The sequence below is a fragment of the Hippocampus bargibanti genome, linkage group LG18 (assembly GCF_051943395.1).
Source record: "Hippocampus bargibanti isolate YZ-2025 linkage group LG18, ASM5194339v1, whole genome shotgun sequence".
NCBI lineage: Eukaryota > Metazoa > Chordata > Actinopteri > Syngnathiformes > Syngnathidae > Hippocampus > Hippocampus bargibanti.
In genome coordinates, this window is record NC_142751.1 from 7,261,919 (window position 1) to 7,285,176 (window position 23,258).

At 41.8% G+C, this 23,258-nt stretch overlaps 7 protein-coding genes across 11 annotated transcripts in view; 2 read left to right on the forward strand and 5 right to left on the reverse strand.

The window, feature by feature from the left end:
• LOC148884420 (glutamate receptor ionotropic, NMDA 1) overlaps positions 1-5,170 on the reverse strand; it is a 31,235-nt gene extending 26,065 nt beyond the window's left edge. For 2 of the 5 annotated variants that reach the window (XM_089020085.1, XM_089020084.1), the window contains exons 1-4: positions 4,962-5,170; positions 4,425-4,818; positions 2,410-2,544; positions 1,183-1,359 (exon numbers count right to left, since the gene is read on the reverse strand). In XM_089020085.1, the coding sequence (XP_088876211.1) occupies positions 1,183-1,359; positions 2,410-2,544; positions 4,425-4,818; positions 4,962-5,140 (885 nt within the window). In that variant the 5' untranslated portion in view covers positions 5,141-5,170. The remainder of the gene's footprint in view (positions 1-1,182; positions 1,360-2,409; positions 2,545-4,424; positions 4,819-4,961) is intronic. The other 3 variants (XM_089020086.1, XM_089020087.1, XM_089020088.1) reach the window with 3 other exon arrangements.
• A 7,490-nt stretch (positions 5,171-12,660) lies between these two features.
• LOC148884421 (histone H3) lies at positions 12,661-13,976 on the reverse strand. The gene has a single exon (XM_089019821.1). It carries the CDS (start codon positions 13,974-13,976, stop codon positions 13,566-13,568), a length of 411 nt encoding a protein of 136 aa, XP_088875947.1. The 3' UTR covers positions 12,661-13,565.
• Positions 13,977-14,217: 241 nt separating this feature from the next.
• LOC148884422 (histone H2A-like) lies at positions 14,218-15,792 on the forward strand. Its single transcript, XM_089019822.1, has one exon. The coding sequence runs from the start codon at positions 14,331-14,333 to the stop codon at positions 14,715-14,717; it is 387 nt and encodes a 128-aa protein (XP_088875948.1). The 5' UTR covers positions 14,218-14,330; the 3' UTR covers positions 14,718-15,792.
• A 123-nt stretch (positions 15,793-15,915) lies between these two features.
• Positions 15,916-18,845, reverse strand: LOC148884423 (histone H1.1-like). The gene has a single exon (XM_089019820.1). The coding sequence runs from the start codon at positions 17,212-17,214 to the stop codon at positions 16,588-16,590; it is 627 nt and encodes a 208-aa protein (XP_088875946.1). The 5' UTR covers positions 17,215-18,845; the 3' UTR covers positions 15,916-16,587.
• Positions 18,846-19,351: 506 nt separating this feature from the next.
• On the reverse strand, positions 19,352-20,147 carry LOC148884424 (histone H2B 1/2-like). The gene has a single exon (XM_089020328.1). It carries the CDS (start codon positions 20,145-20,147, stop codon positions 19,773-19,775), a length of 375 nt encoding a protein of 124 aa, XP_088876454.1. The 3' UTR covers positions 19,352-19,772.
• Positions 20,148-20,662: 515 nt separating this feature from the next.
• On the reverse strand, positions 20,663-21,774 carry LOC148884425 (histone H3). Its single transcript, XM_089020344.1, has one exon. It carries the CDS (start codon positions 21,665-21,667, stop codon positions 21,257-21,259), a length of 411 nt encoding a protein of 136 aa, XP_088876470.1. The 5' UTR covers positions 21,668-21,774; the 3' UTR covers positions 20,663-21,256.
• A 125-nt stretch (positions 21,775-21,899) lies between these two features.
• On the forward strand, positions 21,900-22,948 carry LOC148884426 (histone H2A-like). Its single transcript, XM_089019823.1, has one exon. It carries the CDS (start codon positions 22,014-22,016, stop codon positions 22,398-22,400), a length of 387 nt encoding a protein of 128 aa, XP_088875949.1. The 5' UTR covers positions 21,900-22,013; the 3' UTR covers positions 22,401-22,948.
• Positions 22,949-23,258: the final 310 nt, after the last annotated feature.

Below are 23,258 nucleotides of genomic sequence, written 5' to 3' on the forward strand. Positions count from 1 at the left end.
TCAATATTACTTTTCATATAAGGCGTACCTGCGTATAAGGCACATAGTTATCTTTTGAAGAAAATGAAGCATGTTGGCTGCGCCTTAGCCACCGGAAAATACAGTAGTCTCCCCTCTGGAGCACAGCCGAGACCATGAAATCGCAGTCGGTAATTTCGGCAATCACATGCAACCGATTGAATGATGATCGTGAATGGTTGCGGGTGCGCCACCTTCTGAACTGGAGACAGCACTTTGCATTTGCTGACTGAAAATTTTCAGAGATGATGTAGGAGGTAAAAATCACATCACAGGTTCTCATCAAAATGCTTTTCACGCACCCGTTTTGTCTCTTGTGTTTTCTGGCTGGCTGATATGAAATGTTCATAGCATTGTTTAAAACTGCAAGCAGCCCAATGCAGTGAGATGAAAACAAAAATGTTGAAAAAGCCTGGTGTTAATTATTGCTGATCCAGGTCACTCATTTCAACAGCTTTCACAGCCTTCCTGTGAATTGCCTCAAGTGAGAGTGTCACGTTCGACTTCTGATTTAATTAAACCTCTGAAACGGAACTCGTTTCAGTCTGATACACAATTACAGCCAAGAGGCCCAGAGAGGCACAATGAGAATATAAAAAAAGAGAGATCCACTTGGCTAATTTCATCTTATTAAACGCATGAGAAAGATGCTTTTCTTCACTTCTTTTTGCATCATTGCAGGTCATCTGAGATTTGCCTCACGGAAGATCAGCATTTCAGTGACCCGCTTCCACAGCTTAGAGGCAGGGAGAAATGCGGGCATCAGCACTCTATAAAACCACCCAAATCATCCAGTGTACTGCAATAAATACAAAAAGCTAAGAGGGAAATGATTCAACCCGTGACCTCCTCTGAAAAGAGTCCACGGCTTCTGTCTATGATGGTTTGCAAAGCCCCACATCAAAGTCCACTATTTGGCTCCCAATGGTGATCGACATGGGATCATTTTGGACTATGGCGAAAAGCAACGTGAAGATGAGCAACACAACTTTTGTCCAAAGTAGACCACATTAGACGCTACAGATGTCTCTCAAATGTTAGCGAATGCTTACACAATGGTGAGAAAGATGTGGGCCACGTAACAGAGAGGGGAAACGACTCCATACAAACTGTGGGAGGTGAGAAGTCGAGGACAGATGTAGTGCAGGGAACCGAGTATCTCACCTTGGTTTCTCTCTCCTCCAGGAGCGTTTCCAGCCTCTTCTGAGCAGCTCGGCCTTCGTGGTCATCACTCACGACCAGGATAATATGGTTCCAGTTGAACTCGCGCATCAGGTCAAACCACACGTGTGCTTGGTGCGAGTAGGGAGGCACGGTCCGCAGGAAGGACAGATGGATACTCTGGGATGAAGGGCATTTTGTCATGGTTTAAAATTATATCCCTGGGACAGAAGCCACTTACGCACTCTTACTAGTGCCCAAAAAGAAGTGAAGTGATGAACAACATGAATGTCATGATGTATATGGGATGTGGAATTTAACCACACACAGTGACATTTTCCTCTTAATTGAGAGATGAGGTAGCTCAGGCATCTGATTAAGATGCCTCCTGGAAGCCTCTCTGGTGAGGCGTTCCGGGCATGCCCGACTGGCAGAAGACCCTGGGGACGACCCGGGAAACACTGGAAAGACTATGTCACCCAGCTGGCCTGGGAACGCCTCGGGATCTGCCAGGAAGAGTTGGAGGAAGTGGCTGGGGAGAGGGAATTCTGTGCTTCCCTACTGAAGCTGCTGCCCCCGCGACCTGACCCCAGATAAGCGGCAGAAGATGAATGGATGGATGGATGGATGGATGGATGGATGGATGGATGGATGGATGGATGGATGGATGGATGACAGTTACATTTTCTGGATCTCCATCATGTTCTCCAATTCAGTCCATACTCCAGTCTAATACTGTATGTGAGAACTCTTCTTTCCTCTGTCATAATACAGAACGCATTGTCTCAAGTCAAATATTTTCTACTCAAAAAAAAGAGAAGAGTGTTCTAAGAGGAAGACTGGATTCCCCTTGCAAGACCAACATAGGGCCTGTGGCTACCAGGTAGGTGATGTATTAAGTCGCTAACTACCATGTTGATCTGAAAAAATAGATAATCAGATCTAAGGGGAAAAAGAAAAAAAAACTCAACAGATAAATTTATGTGTCCCCTTCTTAAGTTAATTGTCAGTGGCTGGTGCTTCATAAAAATATAATTCAGGTCAAAGACATTATTGATGGAGTTCTTTTCACTTCATGCAGCGAACATACTCAATCATCCGCCCTCTAATGAACAGTGATGGGCCATTTAATCTTGGAAGCTTTAGAAGTCCTCCCAGAGGACTTTCCTGACTCCATATCTCTGTCCGTTCTCTTTCGTCCTTCCTCCCAGCTCATTTGCTTCAACGTACCTTGTCAGAGTAAATAGACATGCGAGTGGTGAGCCCCACCACGGGGATGCGGTAGAAGCCTGCTGTGTAGGAGACAGGTGTCGGAGTCAGGTGGTCATTGGACTGGGGTGGGTGACTCACTAGGATGGCATAGACCTGCATGGACATAACACTTTGCATTGAGACACCACAGCACAAGTTGGAGAACCAATTTCCAATCTGTATTACATTATAACATTGCTCTACATGCTGAATTTTGTTTCTTTGCAAATACTAAAGAGGGGTAAAGCATTGGGTGTTCAACGGGTAACTGAAGATTATTGGCGGGGGAAAAAGTAGCCTCGAAGATAACAATGTTCATTGTCTGATCTGAGTAAATCTGAGTAAAACATATTAGAATGACCCATGTGAGAATGAACAAATTAGAAAATGGATGGATGGGTTCCAGAAAATACTCCATAATAATGGAGGAAGAGGAATAACAGTCATGGATTATTGGATGTGATCCGCCTGCATGTTTGGGTCAAAAATGAGAGTTAACATCTAAGGATTGCTTGCAGGCATATACTCCTCCATCTGCCACAGACTTTCCCTCTCAGAGACCGTAATCGCCCGCAAGCCAAACACAGAGGATTAAAACTTTCATTGACTCTAGACTGGCACACAATCTGTGAGTATTTTTTTAAATACTAAATTATTATAACATGAAGCCTAATAATACATATTGGAAGAGACATAGTGATCTCACGCCTCTATGTGTGATGTTGTATGTTTTTTTTCAAGCCACGTTGCGTGTTATATAGTTTGAGCGGTGAACAACTCCCCGAGGTGCATTGTACTTACTATGCATTACTTATGAACGTGTTTAATTGGTTCAATCTGTCGGCTGCTCCGTTTCTGACAACACTTGTGATGCAGAAAGACATGTTGTCATCTTTAATTTTCATTTAAAACCAGGGTGTGTACATAGCTAGCTAGCTCAATAGCTGGCTAGCTCGGTAGCGGGCTAGCTCAATAGCCGGCTAGCTTGATAGCTGGCTAGCTAGCTCGATAGATAGCTCCATAGCTAGATAGATCGATCGATAGATCAATATATAGATAGAAAGATAGAAAAAAATTAGAAAGCCTTTACTAGTCACACAAAATATATATTCGAACAGATTGTATGTGAGAGGGATCCACCCCTGAATGTGAGAGAAAGTGCAAGTATCACTTTCAATTTTCATCCACAGCGTGCACCGCCTGCCAGGCTGCCTGGGATAGTCAACGCCATTTTCACTCCTCATTGGATTCCATTGCACTTCACTAGATCTGCAGCTGTGTAGTTGAAAATGTACAGTCGTCCCTTCATCCGAGATATGCCAACTGTCTGTGCGTGGGGGAGGTCATTATGCCCGACTGAAAATGAACTGATTTGTGGTTTGACTTACATTTTGAATGCCGGCCAAAATAACTCAATGGTGCTTCGGTTAAAAATGCCATTAGATACCAAAATTGAGTACAACTCACATTTCCGCTAATATTTATGTTGCATCACATCACTACGTTTTAATGATAGCACATCTGACTCATAATTCAGAGATTGGTTGATGAAACAGAGCTTGCGGCTATTGTGTGCTTTTTTACTCTTTTGTGCTTCCTTGTTCTACCCTCCCACATTCAGGAAATTTATATATTCGTAGACTTGTCACATAAAATGTAATAAGTGTATATATATATATTTGCATGTAAATGCTTGTCCAGAGTGTACCCCAACTGTTAGGGATAATATGGCTAACTTCTAAAATCGAATGAGAATAAGCAAGTTTAAAAAAATCCATATATCGAATTTGGTTGAATTGAGTGAGAATAGATTTAGAACGTCACAATATATATAATATATAACGTCACAAACGATATAGAACGGCACAATATAGGACACTTGTGTTTCGCTCCTACTTTAATGTAAAGACTTGCGAGCAAACATCTCTCCACACACTTCAAGAGCTGGGTCGAAGATACCGATCAGTAATCTAAATGAGGTCGCTTTGACGTACCTGACTGGAGATGAGGTCTTCGCATACGGACAGGGCCATTTGAATGGCGTTCGGTTTGTGCGTGACGGATATGGCCGTGAGCTTAAATTTGTCCCGTCCATAGACTTGGTTGGCTTGGGTGACCGCATCCTTGAAGACCTGTTCGTACCTCTTCTGGCTGAGGACAGCGCCGATGTTGACAATTTTCGGTTCGCAGCCGGCCCGCGCGCACGAGCACCAGACGACCACCGCCAGCAGAAAGAGCCGCATCGTTTGGGCCAGCAGCACCGTCAAACAGAACCTCCCTGCCCGCACACTTCTCTCCCTGGTGCAGGCGGCTCGTCTCCAGCAGCTTCTGGATGGCAGCGCGACTCTGACAGTCGGTTGCAGGCACGACGTGTGTGGGTGGTGTGATCTGGGAGCGATGGTCGAACAAAACACACACACACACACAAAAACGAGTGAGAACAGAGCCCCTGACAAATATGTGAAATTATAGGCAATACAGTCGATTGAGTGATCATCTCAGAAACAATTTCGCGAGTAAACATCTTGCACCTTTCTCCGGCGAAAAACGTCCTCGCCCACGGGATCTGCAGTGCCTCGTGAAGCGTGTGAGCCACTCGGGGGACGATCACGCCGAAGTTCCGTTGCAGGTAGCTCCAGGCTAAGTGGTCGCTGTCCTTGGTCCTCACAGCTGTGCACGGGCGCTTGGTGCTTCTGCGCGCTCTCGCCATGCACTCCCGATATTTTATTATATTATTATTATTATTATTTTTAATGTGCGAGTTGGCCTGATGTGCTGCCAGTGATTGTGAAGAACAACTGCAGCTACAGTAGCCTCTATAACGCATACATCACGGTTCCCCAACCTTTAAGGAGCCAATTAAGGCACATAAGAGAAACTCTGTAATCGTACACCACCAAAGAAAAAAATGTCATAAAAACAGATACAATAATCGTCCCACATATGAGCTTTCTCCTCAGCGTCAATTCATGATTTTCAATTTCAAATAAATTGAAATATTAGTCAAATCCAATAACTAATAATTCAATAATTTGTGTATTTATTATTCGTTTGTTTGTTTGTCTATTTATTGATATATTTGGTTATTTTCTATTACTTTATTTATTTATGTATTTATGTTCTCTTATTGTATTACTTTATTTGTTTATTTATTCATCCATTTATTCATGTATGTATTTATTGATGGATTTATTTGTTTATTTATTTACGTTTACATTATTGATGTATTTCTTTATTTTTTAATATATACATTTATTTATGTATTTTTTATTGATTTATTCTGTTATTTATTCATTGGTGTATGTATTTGTTTATTTATTTTCTATTAGTTTATTTAGTTATTTATTTTCTATTACTTTATTTATTTATTACTTTATTTATTTGTTTATTTATTTATTTTTAATAATTGCTGCTGACACATCCCTTACACCGACAGAAGGATAATGACAGCATGCGTCCACAGCCTGCTCCATTTCAAAATCATTAATTCCCCTATACATACTTGTTCATCATTTCAGACGTCTGACATTCAATCCAAGCTTTTGTTGTAAAAAATATATATAAATAAACAAACCTACGCAAGTATAGTAAATGACCTTCATATTGCACCTGTCTGCCCAGGGGGTAAAAAAACATAACTCATCCATTCATCCAATGATTAGACAAATGTGAAAGTACCCTGTCAACAGCTTTGGATCATATCTTACTGTCTCGTACTCATAAATAAAATAAAAAACTAAAATGGAGCCTGAAAGTACAGTGGCCAACTTACTCTCTGATGAACGGCTTGTTCATCAGAGAGTAAGTCGGCCACATCCATCTTTCCATCTGTCACACACTTAGTGTCCCACACAACCTGTGTTCCTCATGGCGGGTGTCAGAAGGCAGGATGTGATAGTGTGTGAGGTCTGATTCAAAAAAATATGAAGACATTTCTTGCTGCGATACAGGGGCAGAATCAATCTCACAGTTACCTAGGAAACAAGAATCTTCCGCTCTCACACACGCTGTCACGAAACGGAAACATTCACGAGCTCATTGTATGAACAAGTCAAACACACATTTGTTCCTTTACTTTAACTATTAACTGTCAAATGAATATTTTCACCTGAGGGGATTAAGCTTCGTGATGTGATGTGTTTATCTCAAGTATACAGCCTTATTATTACCAACAAATGCCGCCACTTGAAAAGAGTGTTTGAAAATGGGGCCATTGCGAGAATCATCAATCAGTGTGCTGAATTATAAATCAGTCAACACGCCGGTGTCTCTCAATGTTGCGAGGAGCCGATGAATAAATCACAAGGATGAACAAGTCGCCATTCATCATCGGCGAAATGGGAAAGAACCGCTTTCAATTTGTCTCAATTTGTTTGTCATGGCGATTTAGCGACCTTCATTTTGGTTTTATTTAGACATACTGCTCCGATAATTGGTAGATACCATCTCCAAAACAATAATGATAAAGTCTAAAGGGAACCTATATGTCTGCAGAAGGTGTGCAATCTATGCTGCTATGGTCATATGAAAAATACAAACAAACAAACTGCATGTCATTTCTTTCCCTCGCCACAGCGGCGGGATACAAACAGAAATAAAAGTCCAAAGGTGGCCCAAACCCTAGCTGCAATTGTTTCCAATCAATCTCAGAGCAAATACAGTAACAGTCGACCATTCACTCTCATATTAATACCCACCAAGTTGGAAAGTAACACACACTACTTGTACCAAAGTCAAATAACCACCTCAATGTAAGTCTGCTTGCTCGAAAAAAATATGTCCACTCCAGTGCCAGGGTTTTTCATCATGGTCACTTGAATTCCATGACCCATGGAATATTGAGTTTTAGGACTACATAAACATTCAATGCAGCGTAAGAAAATTTTGACTATCTTCTTTCATCAGAAAAAAAGTGACTCAATTCCTGAATTATATGGTTCTGGAGTTATATGAGCTTCAAATGAGGGTGGCTATCCAAAATACAATGCAATACATACATATTGGTTTTCTATCGCACTTTAACAACAGCTGAAGCTGGAACAAAGCGCTAATATGGGGGGGGGGGGGGTGAAATGTTGCCCCCTTGTGAAAGGGAAAAACATCGGCAAAGGTCTGGCCATTGCTTTATCAACACCCAAGCAAGAAAAAAGCGAAACTCGAACTAATTCAGGAATAGCACTATATGTCCTATTTTTAATTCCCGAATAAATTTGTGAAAGGCAGTGAATGAGTTAAGTTTGCTACCATTTTATGCCGGAACAAGAAATTAGTGCAGGGCTGTCCAAACTTTTTGCAAAGGGGGCCAGATTTGTTAAAAATGTAAAGGGGGGGGGGGCAACCTTGACGCAGTATTCTTAACAGAACAGCAATTAATTTAAATACATTTCAGCGAGCCATTCTGTGTTTCCTATTTGCTTTTTAATTTTTTATTTCTGCTATCTTAAGCATGTGTTTTGCTTCCTTTGAAACATGCATAAAAATGAATTGAAATTGAAAATTGACATAGAACATTCAATTAACTTCATTTTTTTAACACTTTAATTAACTTTTAACTGTCGTCATTTTAGAAAATTGAGGGACTCATTCAGTCAATTACTAATATGCTAATTGCAGTTCTATGGACACGCATGTAACAATGTATAAACTCCACATGTGGGCCAGAAATAATTGATTTTATGACGGAGGCTAACCATGGGCAGCATTTGGCCCCCGGGCCGGACTTTGGACATGTCTGAATTGGTGTCTCACCCTCTTACCGTTCATATAATGAGGGTTGGAAAGCAACACATTACAGATGCCAGTGTCGTCATTGTTGCTGCTGGTTTTCTTGTTTTCAATGTTGCCAGTAATTACCCTCCTTGCCTTGCTGTGACTGCTGCAGACATTTTGCATTCAACTCACCCCTCATTAGACGGCCCTGCTGTGTCAAGGCTCCCCGTTAGAGGAGGGTGAGAAGCCTTCCCCTGCTGCTATTTCCACCCACTCTCACATCAGTAAGGTGGGCACAACCCGCTCTGCAGTCATTACATAAGTTTCCAATGAGTTTTTTTAGAAGGCTGCTGCACTCGGTGAGACACAAGTGCAAAGTCAGCACCAGCTGCAGAGTATGCAGGATTGTGAACAATTGTAAAAAAAAAAATAACTAAATAAATGAATAAACAAAAATAAACAAGAATGAATATACCAGTTGAATATGAGTGCACGCAAATAGACACGAAATGAGGAAAAACAAAACACAAAATGATCATCAATTATCATGTACAAAATCAGACAATTGCTATGGCAACAATGGGCAGCCTCTTTACCTTATACCTCGAGGAGCTTTAAAAAATATTTCAAAATCGACTTGTTCTTTTGCTACTTTATATTGATTTTTTTTATATCCATAACAATAACTCACAATACTAGTTTCATTATATATATATATATATATATATATATATATATATATATATATATATATATATATATATATATATATACACAGTAAAATCTCGTTATATCGATATCGGATATATAGATAATCCCGGTTATATCGATACTATTTCTATGCACGCACGGAGAAAATTACATGCAAACAGGGTCGGATATATCGATAGTCCCGGTTATATCGATATTTTTTCGGACTCCCTTGAATATCGATATAACGAGACTTTACTGTATATATAATGGAAACCCGGGAACGGATTATTCCCATTTTAATGGTTTCCTATGGGAATTTTTTTTTGAGATACACACTTTTCGCCTTACACACTCTCTCTGGGGACCAATTAAGTTCGGAAGTTGAGGTCTCACTGTATATATATAAACATACCAAGCTTGACATTCACACCTATCAAAGCACTTGGCTTGTCTTCCGTGTGTTCGTCATACATAATGTGCTTTCCACGTTAATTCAATGTGAATGCGACTGTGACACGCAGCCTAAGTCATCTTATCAAGAGAGAGAAAGAAAAAGAGAGAGCGGAGAGACAGAGACAGAGTGGGGGTGGGGGCAAAGCATGCCTCTTGCCGACATTCCAAAAGAGCTGATGAGGCATTTTGAAATGAGTGCTTCAGTGATGTCAAAGTGAGGCTTGTCTTTCTGATGTGTTTCTCATGTTAAGCCCCGCATAAATCATAAATGTGTAAGCCCTGTCAGTGCTTGTCTGTCCCCATGCCGTGCTGAAATATTCGGTCATCACGCACAGCAGACAATTACTGTTGGATTTGGGGTGCGTTGTACATTGGAAAATCTGGGGGGTGAACAATCAATACAGATCAATGGGTGCATTGAATCAGAGGCCTGATAACTTCCGGGAAGATGACATTGTGCAACTGTTTGTGGACTCCGAAGAAGGAACTCCAACAGACTTAAACAACATATTCTGTCAGGCATTAAAATCTGAGTGATTTATATTTACTCATTAACTCATTCACTGTAAGATGGTGTGTAAAAATGTGTCTACTCCAGTGCCAGTTTTTTTTAATCATTTTCACTATAATTGAAGGACACACAGAATATTGAGTGTTAGGACTACATGAACATTAAATGCAGCGTGAGAAACCTTACTCTCTTCTTTCATCAGAAAAAAAAGTTAATTTCTAAATTATATGGGTCTGAAGTTATCTGTGTCGAGGTTTGCAAGGTGATGATGGTGGTGGATCCAGAAAAAAAGCAGGCAGGAGAGAGGAGCAGGGTATATTTGACAAATTGTACTAAATTAAAGTCAGTAGGAAAAAAATCTAAAACATCAAGGTCATCGGAACAGAAAAGTCCAAAGTATCAACCAAAACCATGAGTGAAAATATGACAAGATGAAACACATCTGACAGGGTGAAACAAACAATGACCCGACACTCAATGGTTGTGCCGGGAGACCTTTTAACTGCCATTGATTAAAACCACCAATACCTGTGCAGCTGCAGGCATCATCACAGAACATGACAATCTGAGGTGTAAGTGGGGGTGGCTGTACAAAAGGCAATTTGTGCCCACTCATGGGAAGCAAAAACATTGCCAGAGGTCTGACCAGTGCTTTATGGGCATGCCCCTTAGCATGAAAAAAAGCCAGAAGAAATTCTTTAATTACAATACTATAGCACATTTATTATACATAAAATAAGGCATATTATGTGTAGTTTTAAGGCTTATGTAGTAGAACATTGTTTTATTGGGACCTGGAAACTGATTATTCTCATTTTTAACGGTTTCTGATATAACGTTTTGATACACATCCGTAAACATCCTATGTTATTTCATGTCTAGTTTAGTCTATATGGATGTATGTAGTTTATTAGATGACTTTGTGTATCTGTAGGGTGTACTGTAAATTTTTATTTTCAGTCTAATATCTTGTAAAACCCTGCTCGTTTCTGATAGGCCCGGTCGAGATTATGTCATCACTGCTGTATGATAAAACCAGGTGAAAGGGGCGGCCCTTTGCTCCTTTGGATTTCCCACCTCGACCAGACATGTCCCTCTGTTGTTTACAATAATAAAGTAGTCTTTTTTGTTCACCACTTTGGCCCCCACTGATGTTTCATCATAAAACTCCGTAGAGCCAGAACCAGAAAGAGATACATCATTTTTTCCAACAGTTTCTTATGGGAAATTAATGTTTGGAAGACACACTTTTCGCCCTACACACACTTTCTGGGAACCAATTAAGTTTGTGAGCTGAGGTATCACTGAATACCATTCAAGTGTATCTGTTGGTCGTCCATGTACAACATTTTGTATGCAGCTTGTCTGTTTGAAAGTGCTCTATAAATACAATTGAGTTGAGAACGATACTCGCTATTAAAAAGTCATTGCTTCCATGAGCAAGTTGCCTTTTCATAATACTGTCACTTCATTATGCTACAGGCAATTGTTTGGTTGTTGTGGTGGTTTCTGGGTCATTGTCATTAGAAGCTCAAATGCACCTAGTGTACGCAACATATTAGCAGGAAAATCACCTTGATCTGCTTTTGTGGCACAAAGGAAACAGGCCAAGTACCATCAACGTTCACATTACATAAAACCACCAGCGGTTAACAGCCTTGTCTGATGCCCTAAAACCACACCTGAAATGCTGAATTTGTATGAAAATGCAAATTTGAAAGGATTAAATATGAAACTAATCTGAAATTGATATTGTCAGTTGTCATTTCACTGCTTTTACTGATGCCTTCCATTTCTTTTTGTAAATTGTGTTTAGCTGAAACACACGTTTAGGACACCCAAGTAGTGGTTTTCAATGTGGGACATTTTGATTTGGATCTTTTAAATTAATGGTACATTGCTTTTTTTAAAAAAAATCCAAATCAGTCTCGTTGGCTTCTTAATAGATGTCAAGAAGCTGGACGACAACAAATATGAAACAAAGTAAATGCGTGTGCCGTCGGACTTGGTTTTTGTGTTACTCGATTGGATTGGATTGGATTTGCCTTTATTAGTCTCACAGTGGAGAAATTTATTTATTATTATTATTATTATTATTATTATTATTATTATTATTATTATTATTATTATTATTATTATTATTATTATTTATTTATTTATTTATTTATTATTTATTTATTATTTATTGCGCTCTCTACAGGCACACTATGGTAGTGAAATGGTTTCTGGGTATAAAGGGATATAACTGCACTAGGCCAAGGTCATGTGGTTTCAAACGTTCTCTGTCCCAGTAGATGGGACTTTTATGCCGATTTCTGCATCAATAAAAAGTTCTGCCACGAAAGTGAGGATAATTCCAGCCAGCCAGGTCTTACTGTAGTGAAGCAGCTGTCCTTTGGTCATACCACCAGTCACAAATGTGTCGCCCGTTTTGCTTTTCTCCCAGCAGCTATCCTGACTTGGTCTTTTCTCCCAGCAGCTATCCTGATGTTAGAGTATGGTTTCTCTCTAACCACGTCTGCTGCCTTCATAAAACCCGAGGACATGTTAGGACCACTAGGGGGAATCAATCTCCCATTACGCCTCGCTCTACCTCTCAACAGTCAGTATGGCTCGCTTGGTTAACTACCATCATTGATCCACAAATGTTCACAAAGCGACTTGAAAAATGAAAATGTGAATATATTGTCTGGCATCGCAACACATACAAATTCAACCCGCCGCTCACCTCCACCATTGGTGTCGGTTTTGTAGCTTGGTTATTTTTATTCGTGTTAAATGGCTAACACTTTTTCAATGAAACACTTTTTAAATGACAGGGAAAAAAACGTTAAAGTCCACATTTTGTTTGTTAACAAGCCAATACTGTACCAGGTTTGATAGTGATCCGTATGCTACACATCTTCCAAGCTGACGGTGGCAGTCATTTTTGATGAAAACAACCGGATCACAAGATGAACATGCTTATATCATCGTTGTCTGCTGAGGCAAGATTATCTGTTTTGTTTGTTTTAAATATGGTGATTTTTTTTAAAACTGTTTTGAATAGCTTTAACACACTGCCATTGTGTGATCAAAATCAAGTTAGAAAATGAATTACATTTGTGCCACGCATTTTTGTGTGCTTTACATATGAATGTAAGGAATGTTACAGAGGCATTGGCGCAAGTAGGCAATTAAACAGGATCTGATTGTGTGCACTGATGGGAAAGATCACGAGTCAAGTCAACTAAGTGAAGTGGCAAATTTAGCTTTGGTCTTTTTGGTCATTGAGCCAATCGCCATATTACAACGCCTGTCCTCTCTAAGGTCCGGATTTAGACCAATAAGAGCGCGATGCGATTTTTAAAATGTCCAGCATGACTTTTCAACCAACCGGAGAGCGGCGCCGGCAAAGCACTTGCTTGGTGAATGAATTAAGTCAATTTATCTCGATTTTATCATGATTGTTTCAGCTTTTAACCACTGATGACTCCAGAAATTTAAATGAGAAATTTAGTTCAGTGGGGGGGGACACGTTTTATATGAATCGACCTAAACCACATATCAAAAATGTTTATAGAACATGGGTAGTTCAATCAATATTGATCATCAACATTAACATACTCACTTCGTACTGTTTACCTTCTTTGCTCCTGAGAAACACCATGTCAACTGTGAGAAATATGGGCTGTTATTTTAAATTTCAGAGTCGACGCCATTCGGGGAAATCTTCCTTTAGTTGTAAATTGGGTGGCTCTTAAAAGAGCCGTTGGGTTATGACTAAGTTTTAAGCTCTCTCTCCGCGAATACGACGAGCCAGTTGAATGTCTTTGGGCATGATGGTAACACGTTTAGCGTGGATGGCGCACAAGTTGGTGTCCTCGAACAGACCGACGAGGTAAGCCTCGCTGGCTTCTTGCAGAGCCATGACGGCTGAGCTCTGGAAGCGAAGATCAGTCTTGAAATCCTGAGCGATCTCCCGCACCAGACGCTGGAAAGGCAACTTGCGGATGAGTAGCTCGGTGGACTTTTGGTAACGGCGGATCTCACGGAGAGCCACGGTTCCGGGCCTGTAACGGTGAGGCTTTTTGACACCGCCAGTGGCCGGCGCACTCTTACGAGCGGCCTTTGTTGCCAGCTGCTTCCTGGGGGCTTTGCCGCCGGTGGATTTACGAGCTGTTTGCTTGGTCCTTGCCATTCTGCAGCTTTGCTCTTCCGGAATAAAGGAAATGTGGTGGAAGTCATGCGCGTGGCTTTTAAAGGCATGGCGCCATTGCTCATGGGTGTCGCTCCCTCATCCTGATTGGTGCGCGGCTTCTGCTGAGGTCAGCCCCGCCTGCAAGAGACAACTCCCGCCACAAGGCTCGCTGCCAATTGGGGGAATTGTGTTCAAACCGAAACACAAAATGTAACCTCCCATTCCGCGCTGTGAACCTCTTCCCTGGTTGGTCCGACCTCAATCCGCCGCGCTTTCTGCTGCTATTAAAGCGGGACTTTTTAGCGCACAAGGACACATTCTCTTCGAGATTTCACTCTAGAAACCACAACGAACATGAGCGGACGAGGCAAAACCGGTGGCAAGGCCAGAGCAAAGGCGAAGACTCGCTCTTCCCGTGCCGGACTGCAGTTCCCTGTCGGACGTGTCCACAGACTGCTGCGAAAAGGAAATTACGCTCAACGCGTCGGTGCCGGCGCCCCCGTCTATCTGGCTGCCGTGCTCGAATACTTGACCGCTGAAATCTTGGAGTTGGCCGGTAACGCAGCCCGCGACAACAAGAAAACTAGAATCATTCCCCGTCACCTGCAGCTTGCCGTTCGTAACGACGAGGAGCTCAACAAACTCTTGGGCGGCGTGACCATCGCTCAGGGCGGCGTGTTGCCCAACATCCAGGCCGTACTTCTGCCCAAGAAGACCGAGAAGGCAGCAAAGTCCAAGTAAAATGGACTCTTGACTCTTCTGCACCCCCAAAACGGCTCTTCTAAGAGCCACCCACTTTGTCTCTGGAGAGCATTGCTTCTTTGAAACGTGTTTAATGCAGATAAATAATGAATACAAAATGCATATCGAATTGCTAACTCATCAACAGCCATGTCATCCAAACAATTGGCACTGATATATGTCCAATATACACACACACATTCTGAATTTCCTGGTTATAAAGACGGATTTTCATCTATTGCAGGGGCCCCGATCACCATTATCCGCGAAAAACTATGGAATACTGTAAATAAAACTAACATTGCAATACACAATGACATTCAAATAAAGTAAAACTGTCTCATTTGGTTATAAAATCTGAACGTATAAAATATACTGAATTCTACCCGTAACGGGTAATAACAGTTCACTGTTGTGTCCGGAGAAATGAGATAATCTTTATTGTGCCGCCATGTTCGTCTACCTCCGGGCGTGTCGTCACCCATGCTTTACGACACTGTCGCAACGTTATGTAGCAGTGTGTCATATGCTGCATTTACATCACTGCCTAGGGCGTATAGCCAGCCCTATACAGTTTTTGTACAGATGACGGCTGAAGAAACCTTCTCATCTATACAGTTTTACAAAACTACAAATTAACCCTCGGATGACTGCCTTGTTTCTTGTTCCCTTAATGATTCTCGTTTTTTGTGCATTGGTCGCCGTTTATTGATAAACGCGTTAATATGTTGGTCCTTAATATGCCACTTAAGTGCTCTTGTGACGAAAGTGCTCCTGTGACGAAGTGAAAATGGAATATTAAGTCGAAAGCTTGATTTACATATTTTCCTTTCGGCTTTTCCCCTCAAAGGGTCACCACAGCGAATCAGTGTCCTCCATCTTCAGAAGTTTGATTTGCGTGTTTGTTTTGGCCAAGCTTTTATGTCGGATGCCCTGTCTGACACAACTCGCTGTATTTATCCGGGCTTGGGACCGGCACAAGAAGACACGGGCTTATATCCCCTTGTGGCTACAGAACAAGCAACTCTATGAACTTAACAAAGATGAAGATGCACAGCAACATTCCAAAAACAGCAGACTGTAAGATGATTTACAGTTGCATGATCATTATTTTAATATTAGAAATGACACATTGTGAACATGTATTTGAGTGTTCCAGAACGCATTGTAATAAACATAATACATTTCATTTATAAGCGTTAAAATAAGTTCACTTTACAGTCACATGATCAGTTTTTTATCTGTGGGTGAGCAGCGGCAGCCACACGCGCCAGCGTTCACTCAATCTCCAATGGAGGTGCTTGCTACCTGGTGCCCAGTCACTATCTTTGGCTCAACTGGCTAGAAATAGCTAGTGAGGTAGCCCGCTAAGTTACTAGCTAGATATCTGGGCAAATAGATAGCTAGCAAGGTAGCCAGCTAGGTAACTAGATAGTTGCCCAGGGTGACGTGTAAGCTACAATAGATGATACTTTAGATGAACTTTGCTTTCACTTATACTTTGTCTTCCATTTCGAAGGAGTCGATCTTAGAGACACCATCACATCAGTTTTGAGCAATCATCACTCAGTCCTTGATGAGATTTACATAAAAAGGAAAATGGACGTAATGTTTATGTTCGTAGTCATCCTGTACATAAATGGAAAGCTGGCACCAACTAGCGGCAGGTGGTGTCACAACATAACTTACATGATTAGCAGTTTTGGAATGAAAATGTATCACTTAGATAATTTGAGATAATTTTATCATTTTTTAACACGAGTTTTAGATATGGCGTATGTATCCAGAAGTTGGAAAGGAATTGCGTTTGCTCTTTAAAAGGAGGTGTAGGTGGCTCTTAAAAGAGCCTTTTGGGCGTGGAAGTGTAAAATCACTTCTTTTTCGGTGCTGCCTTCTTGACACTTCTGGGTTTGGCCACCTTCTTGGCGGGACTCTTTTTGGCTGCAAGGGTCTTTTTGGCCGCGGGGGCTTTTTTAGCCGCCACTGCTTTCTTTGGGCTTTTCGCGGGCTTCTTGGCGGCTTTCTTGGGCGTAGAAGCCTTAGTAGACTTCTTGGGTGATTTCTTAGCAGGCGCCTTCTTGACCGGGGTTGTTTTGGGCTTCTTGTTCGGTGCTGCCTTCTTGGCAGCGGGCTTCTTAGCTTTCGTGGGGGACTTTTTAGGGGCCTTTGTAGGCGCCTTTGTCTTCCCCTCGGCATTCTTGTTCATTTTAAAGGACCCGGAGGCGCCGGTGCCTTTAATTTGAACGAGGGTCCCTTTGTTAACCAGGCCGACGACGGCGATCTTGACGCGGTACTTGTTGTTGTCCACATCGTAGCCGGAGGCGACCAGGGATTTCTTGAGGGAGGCCAAAGAGACGCCATTGCGCTCCTTGGACGCGGCGACGGCATTGACGATAAGCTCGCTTAGGCCGGGTCCGACCCTCTTCTTAGCGGGCTTCGATGCCTTCTTCTTGTTCGTTTTTGCCGGGGAGGTCGGGACTGGTGCTACTTCTGCCATGACGTCTGGGTACGAACAGACTGATGCATCGGCCGAGTGGATTGCTGTATTTTAAGGCTTTGTGAGAACCGTGGAGAGTCAATCAAGCCGTTTGCTCAGTCACCCGCTGACAAACTCTCCTCGCTTGTGTTTTCTCCGCACACTTCAAATGGCAGAAATTCACAACAAAGCTACTTGAATCACTGTAAATTCTTTAAGTATAAGACACTTATTTATTTCCATGTCAAAGTTGTTTAAAAGTCATGTGCCTCTTGAATTTATTCTCCATAGGTTCCAAACTTCACCTTCACACCAGCGTGAGTCGCGTTACACCTAGAGATTCCTCGTTCATTTCTTCAATAAAATCATTTAAAGTAAAAAAATGATTGGACAAAAATTGTTTTACATAATGAGTAACATGTTCATCCACAGATTCAAAATCTAAAGAATTGAATATTGATGTTATATTTAGGAAAAAGATAAGGTTCTCTGAGGCCAGCAAACACAATAGAGGAGCAATACCTGTATCCATTGATATGATACAACTCTTCATATTCTCAAACTGGAATATTACTATATTAAGTCCAGAAAAGTCTGTCTTATTCTCGAAACGTAAACATATACAGCCGCAACCTGAAATACAGTCGAGAAACACCAATTTTATACAGTAACTATACTGTATGTGTGGGAACAAACTTAACTTGGTTCCAGGACAGAGTGTGTATGGCGAAACGTGTTTATCCCAAAAATTAATTTCCCATAGGACACCATTAAAATGAGAATAATCCGTTCCCAGGTCCCCATAAAACACAATTTTCTACTTTCTAATTTTCTAAGCCTTAAAACTACACAAAATATACATTATTTTATGTATAATAAATGTGCTATAGTATTGTGATTGAACAAATAAACTGTACTATACAATAAAGTCATTTTATTTACCTTTGTGATGGTCGTTAATGGCTTGATGAAATGGAATGTCCGGTTTCCTCAGCATTAAACACTTGATGAGGAACATGGGCTTCTTTAACCATCTTGAGGAATGATCCCTTGTAGGTGCTTTCTCTGTGATAATTGTATTTAGTTCTTCATCAATTGTGATCTGTTTAGCTGGGTTGATAGCTTTTTGCATCAAGTGTACAGATGACGTGTGCGGGTTATTTGTGGAGCCTGATTGATGGGCTATTTTAACTGTTTTCTATCAATGTTCTCACTATTCTCACACTCTCACAATTTTGTTTTTTTGTTTCAAGCTCTGTCATCTCCCTTTCGTGTCTGTTTTCTCACTGTCTCTCTGTCTCTTTAATGTCCGCGGTATCATTTCAATGTTTTTGGAATGTGGGAGGAAATTCGCAGAAGCGCAGGAAGAACATGCAAACCAAGATCAAACCCCTGTTAATGTGTGAACCATTTGCCCATCGGTCACCCCACAAAAAAAAACCTAATTGTGACTTTGTTCCAATTAATTTCCATTAAAACACCACTGTTTGAGAGACAAACAGAAAATAAATTATATTGCAGACATCTTTGTTTTGTTAAGCAACTTTTGAGCTTACGCATCAACTGATGTTGATGTATTTGTCTATCAACACAATCAGCGAAAGTTGCGATTTGGGGAAATCACAATAGGCATATTTTAGCGAATTTGAGAATCTTACCTGCTGTAAGATGCTCAAATTCGCTAAAATATGCCACGTGTGTTAAAATTTAACGTAAGAGACATTTTCCTTTACTGTGATCAACAACTAGTGAACTTTAGATTATCTACTTTGGTGAGTAGTTTTGCTTTTTTAAATGTTGCTGTGCCGAAGACCATTTTATTTGTATTATAGCATTATTAATATGAAGAGTAAATTAATAACAGCTGATCATCAAACCAGATTAACCACTGGGAAAGCTAATTAGTGAATGCTCTCTGTACATATAAATACAAATATTTGATAGTGTATTTTTTACATGAGTAATTCGTTTTTCACATAATTTACATGATTTTTGATAGTTAATTTAAGCACCCAAAACAAACCGATGAGCAATTTATTTGGGAGCCAAAAGAGGCGGATCTTTTTAGTGAGCAGAGCCAAAAGAACCATCTCTCTGAAAGGAGCCGGAATTCCCATCACTACTACTCTGTACACAAAGAGCCATACAAATAAAACTACTTGACATAATGTATTATTGAGTAATTCGTCTTTTTACAGAATTTCATGATTCTTGGTAGGTAATTTAAGCAACACAAAAAAATGACAAGGCCATTGGGGAGGAAAAATTAGTCGGATATTTGTAGTGAGCCGAGCAAAAAGAACCGACTTTCTGAAACGGGTGGAATTCCCATCACTATATTGGACTATCAGAAAGGAGTCGAACTGCGATCGAACCGATTTTTAGCCACCATTTTATTCCACACTATGACTTCTATCAGAAGTCGAAATTGTCGTAATATCGGCAATTAGGTTAAGTCTCTTCTTTCGGGTGAGGAATCACACGAGAATGGCTTGTGTGACACAGGAATAGGGAAAGTGCTCTTTTAATGAGATGCGTGGCTCTTAAAAGAGCCGTTGTTTAGGAGAGACGAAGTAGATTTACTTGGAGCTGGTGTACTTGGTAACAGCCTTTGTGCCTTCAGACACGGCGTGCTTAGCCAACTCACCGGGGAGCAGGAGGCGGACAGCGGTCTGGATCTCTCTAGATGTGATCGTAGACCGCTTGTTGTAATGAGCAAGGCGAGAAGCCTCAGAGGCAATGCGCTCGAAGATGTCGTTCACGAAGGAGTTCATGATACTCATTGCCTTGGATGAGATGCCGGTGTCAGGGTGAACTTGTTTCAGCACCTTGTAAACGTAGATCGCATAGCTTTCTTTCCTGGTCCTCCTCTTCTTTTTTCCCGTCTTACTGACGCTCTTGGCGACAGCTTTCTTTGAACCCTTTTTGGGAGCGGACTTTGCTGGCTCAGGCATGTTAATGAATAACAGTTAGACTGCGGTAGAAAAGATACTGCCCTGACGCCAGAGTCCGTGCTTTTATAAGGCCTCGTGCGGCAAGCACTGTGCCAGTTCGGCTCTCTGATTGGTTGAAAACAGATTGAATTATAAACAAAAGGACCCTGACCTCCTACCGGACCTGAGAGAGGACAGTCAGCCTTATTCGGCGGTTCACTTTCCCGCACTTTGATGTGGAACGACCAAATACATTTGATATGCTTATTGTTACAGATAATCAGTTCCCGTTTGAAATGTAAACATTGTGTCCATTGTAAATACAAGTTTCTTTTACGACTTATTTTAACGTAACTTCATGATAGTAAGAAGAGTCGGCAATGGACTAAAACCTGTTTGGAATTTACCCTGTCAATTGCCCATCATGTATATCTGTATAGCGACAAAGGGAAGTAGTACGCGCGCGCACACACACACGCACACACAACACGCACAGCATAACCAGTTTTGTTTGGAATAGATTTTTAACCCTTTTATGTTGAAAAAAACACGTTGATTTTGTTGTAGGTCACTTGCGGCCGAATGTAAACATCCACACAAAACATTTAAATAATAGGTGACATCAGCAACAACTGCTTCTGAGATGTTATAAACATACTTGAAAAGAGAGACCACATATTTTGTATCACATTGCGATTTTTTAGAACTGTTTTAAATAAAAGAAAATATCCAGGGCTTCAGTCAACACAAAAACGAAAACCGGTAACATTAACCCCTTAACATAATGACTGTTTAATGCTGTAAGTATGAACCAATTCTCTCAAATGGTTCACTGGTCGGATAGAAAACCACGCCCAAGCTAAAGCTGAATCTACCATGAGTAGTTTTGATTTCCTTTTTTGCAAACCGTGACTATCATTTGACGAATAAGCAAAAGACCTGATGTTTTCCAGCCCAATTAATCGCCGATCAAGTTAACTTATTGTTGGCTTCCTTACAAATTGCATTTAGTGTAGTCGAATTCTTTACAAGATGTGGTTGTCCTGTAATGTACTGTTGACGGAAATGCCTCGTTTAGCTGCACGTGTGGTGGCTCTTAAAAGAGCCGTTGTGGTCTGACGGAGAAAGTTTTAAGCTCTTTCTCCGCGAATACGACGGGCCAGCTGGATGTCTTTAGGCATGATGGTGACTCTCTTGGCGTGGATGGCGCACAAGTTCGTGTCCTCGAAGAGACCGACCAGATAAGCTTCGCTGGCTTCCTGCAGCGCCATGACGGCTGAGCTCTGGAAGCGTAGATCAGTCTTAAAATCCTGAGCGATCTCCCTCACCAGACGCTGGAAGGGCAGCTTGCGGATGAGCAGCTCGGTGGACTTTTGGTAGCGACGGATCTCACGGAGAGCAACTGTTCCGGGCCTGTATCGATGAGGCTTTTTGACACCGCCGGTGGCAGGCGCACTCTTACGAGCGGCCTTGGTGGCGAGTTGCTTCCTGGGGGCTTTGCCGCCGGTGGACTTACGAGCTGTTTGCTTGGTTCTAGCCATCCTGTAGCTTTTCTCTTTCGGAATAAAAGAAACGTAGAAATCACACGCATGGCTTTTAAAGGCTTGGCGCCATTGCTCAGGGGTGACGCTCCCTCATTCTGATTGGTGCGCGGCTTCTGCTGGAGGTCAGCCCCGCCCAAGAGACACCTCCCGCCACAAGGCTCGCTGCCAATTGGGGCAATTGTGTTCAAACCGAACCCCAAAATGTAACCTCCCATTCCGCGCTGTGAACCTCTTCCCTGGTTGGTCCGACGTCAATCCGCCGCGCTTTCTGCTGCTATTAAAGCGGGAGTTGTAGCTCGCAAGGACGCATTCTCTTCGAGATTTCACTCAAGAAACAACAAACATGAGCGGACGAGGCAAAACCGGTGGCAAGGCCAGAGCAAAGGCGAAGACTCGCTCTTCCCGTGCCGGACTGCAGTTCCCTGTCGGACGTGTCCACAGACTGCTGCGAAAAGGAAATTACGCTCAACGCGTCGGTGCCGGCGCCCCCGTCTATCTGGCCGCCGTGCTCGAATACTTGACCGCTGAGATCTTGGAGTTGGCCGGTAACGCAGCCCGCGACAACAAGAAAACTAGAATCATCCCCCGTCACCTGCAGCTTGCCGTTCGTAACGACGAGGAGCTCAACAAACTCTTGGGCGGCGTGACCATCGCTCAGGGCGGCGTGTTGCCCAACATCCAGGCCGTACTTCTGCCCAAGAAGACAGAGAAGGCAGCAAAGTCCAAGTAAAATGAATCCGTGACTCTTCCACAACCCCAAAACGGCTCTTTTAAGAGCCACATATTTTGTTCTTCAAGAGCTACAATTCCGATGCTGTAACTAAGTTTACTACAAAAGTGAGTGCCTGTGTTAAAATCAATGACGCCAACAACCATTGGAATCAGAAAGCCTTTAAGAGTCCCACAACGAGGAAACTTGCCATCTACAGCAGCGAAATTGAAAGAGGGGTTTAAAAGATTGAAATAAAGTACAGTATTCCTTTAAATAAAGTCAAAGGCATTTTAAACGTGTTAGGAGCTGCAGTAGAGCCGGCCACAAAGGCGGCGCCATGACGGGGAGCTTTCCCAACAGCTGCAGCTGAAACAAAGCACTTCACATAACAGTCAACACAAAGCACAATAGTAAACACAACAGTAACAAAACATGGATAGTTGTGCGATCTTAAAGACTTTCCCCATTTACTCCAATGTTTGAGTAAAAGACAAACAGTATAATTAGTTCGAGATGAAAGAGGGAATCAAACCATCCTTTTCACCAGTGGATCAGAGACTTCATGGTGGAATGTGCTCATCTGCTACAAGTGAAGTTTCCAAAGCAAACATGAAGCTATAGCATCCATTGACATAAACATTGTCTCACGTATTCTGTCCCATGTAAATCCACTTCAATTCCAAGAAAACACAAAAACAAAAGAAAAGCAAGGATCGTGAGAGCACTTGCCGATGGCTGCCTACTCGGCGCCATCTTGAGAAAAAAAAAACTATTAATTCTATAATATTTCCAATTTCCTTATCAATGCTATCCACATTCTAAGAGGACAAAATGCTTAATAGAAAGATAGAAATAGGTTAACGGACAGTGGATACT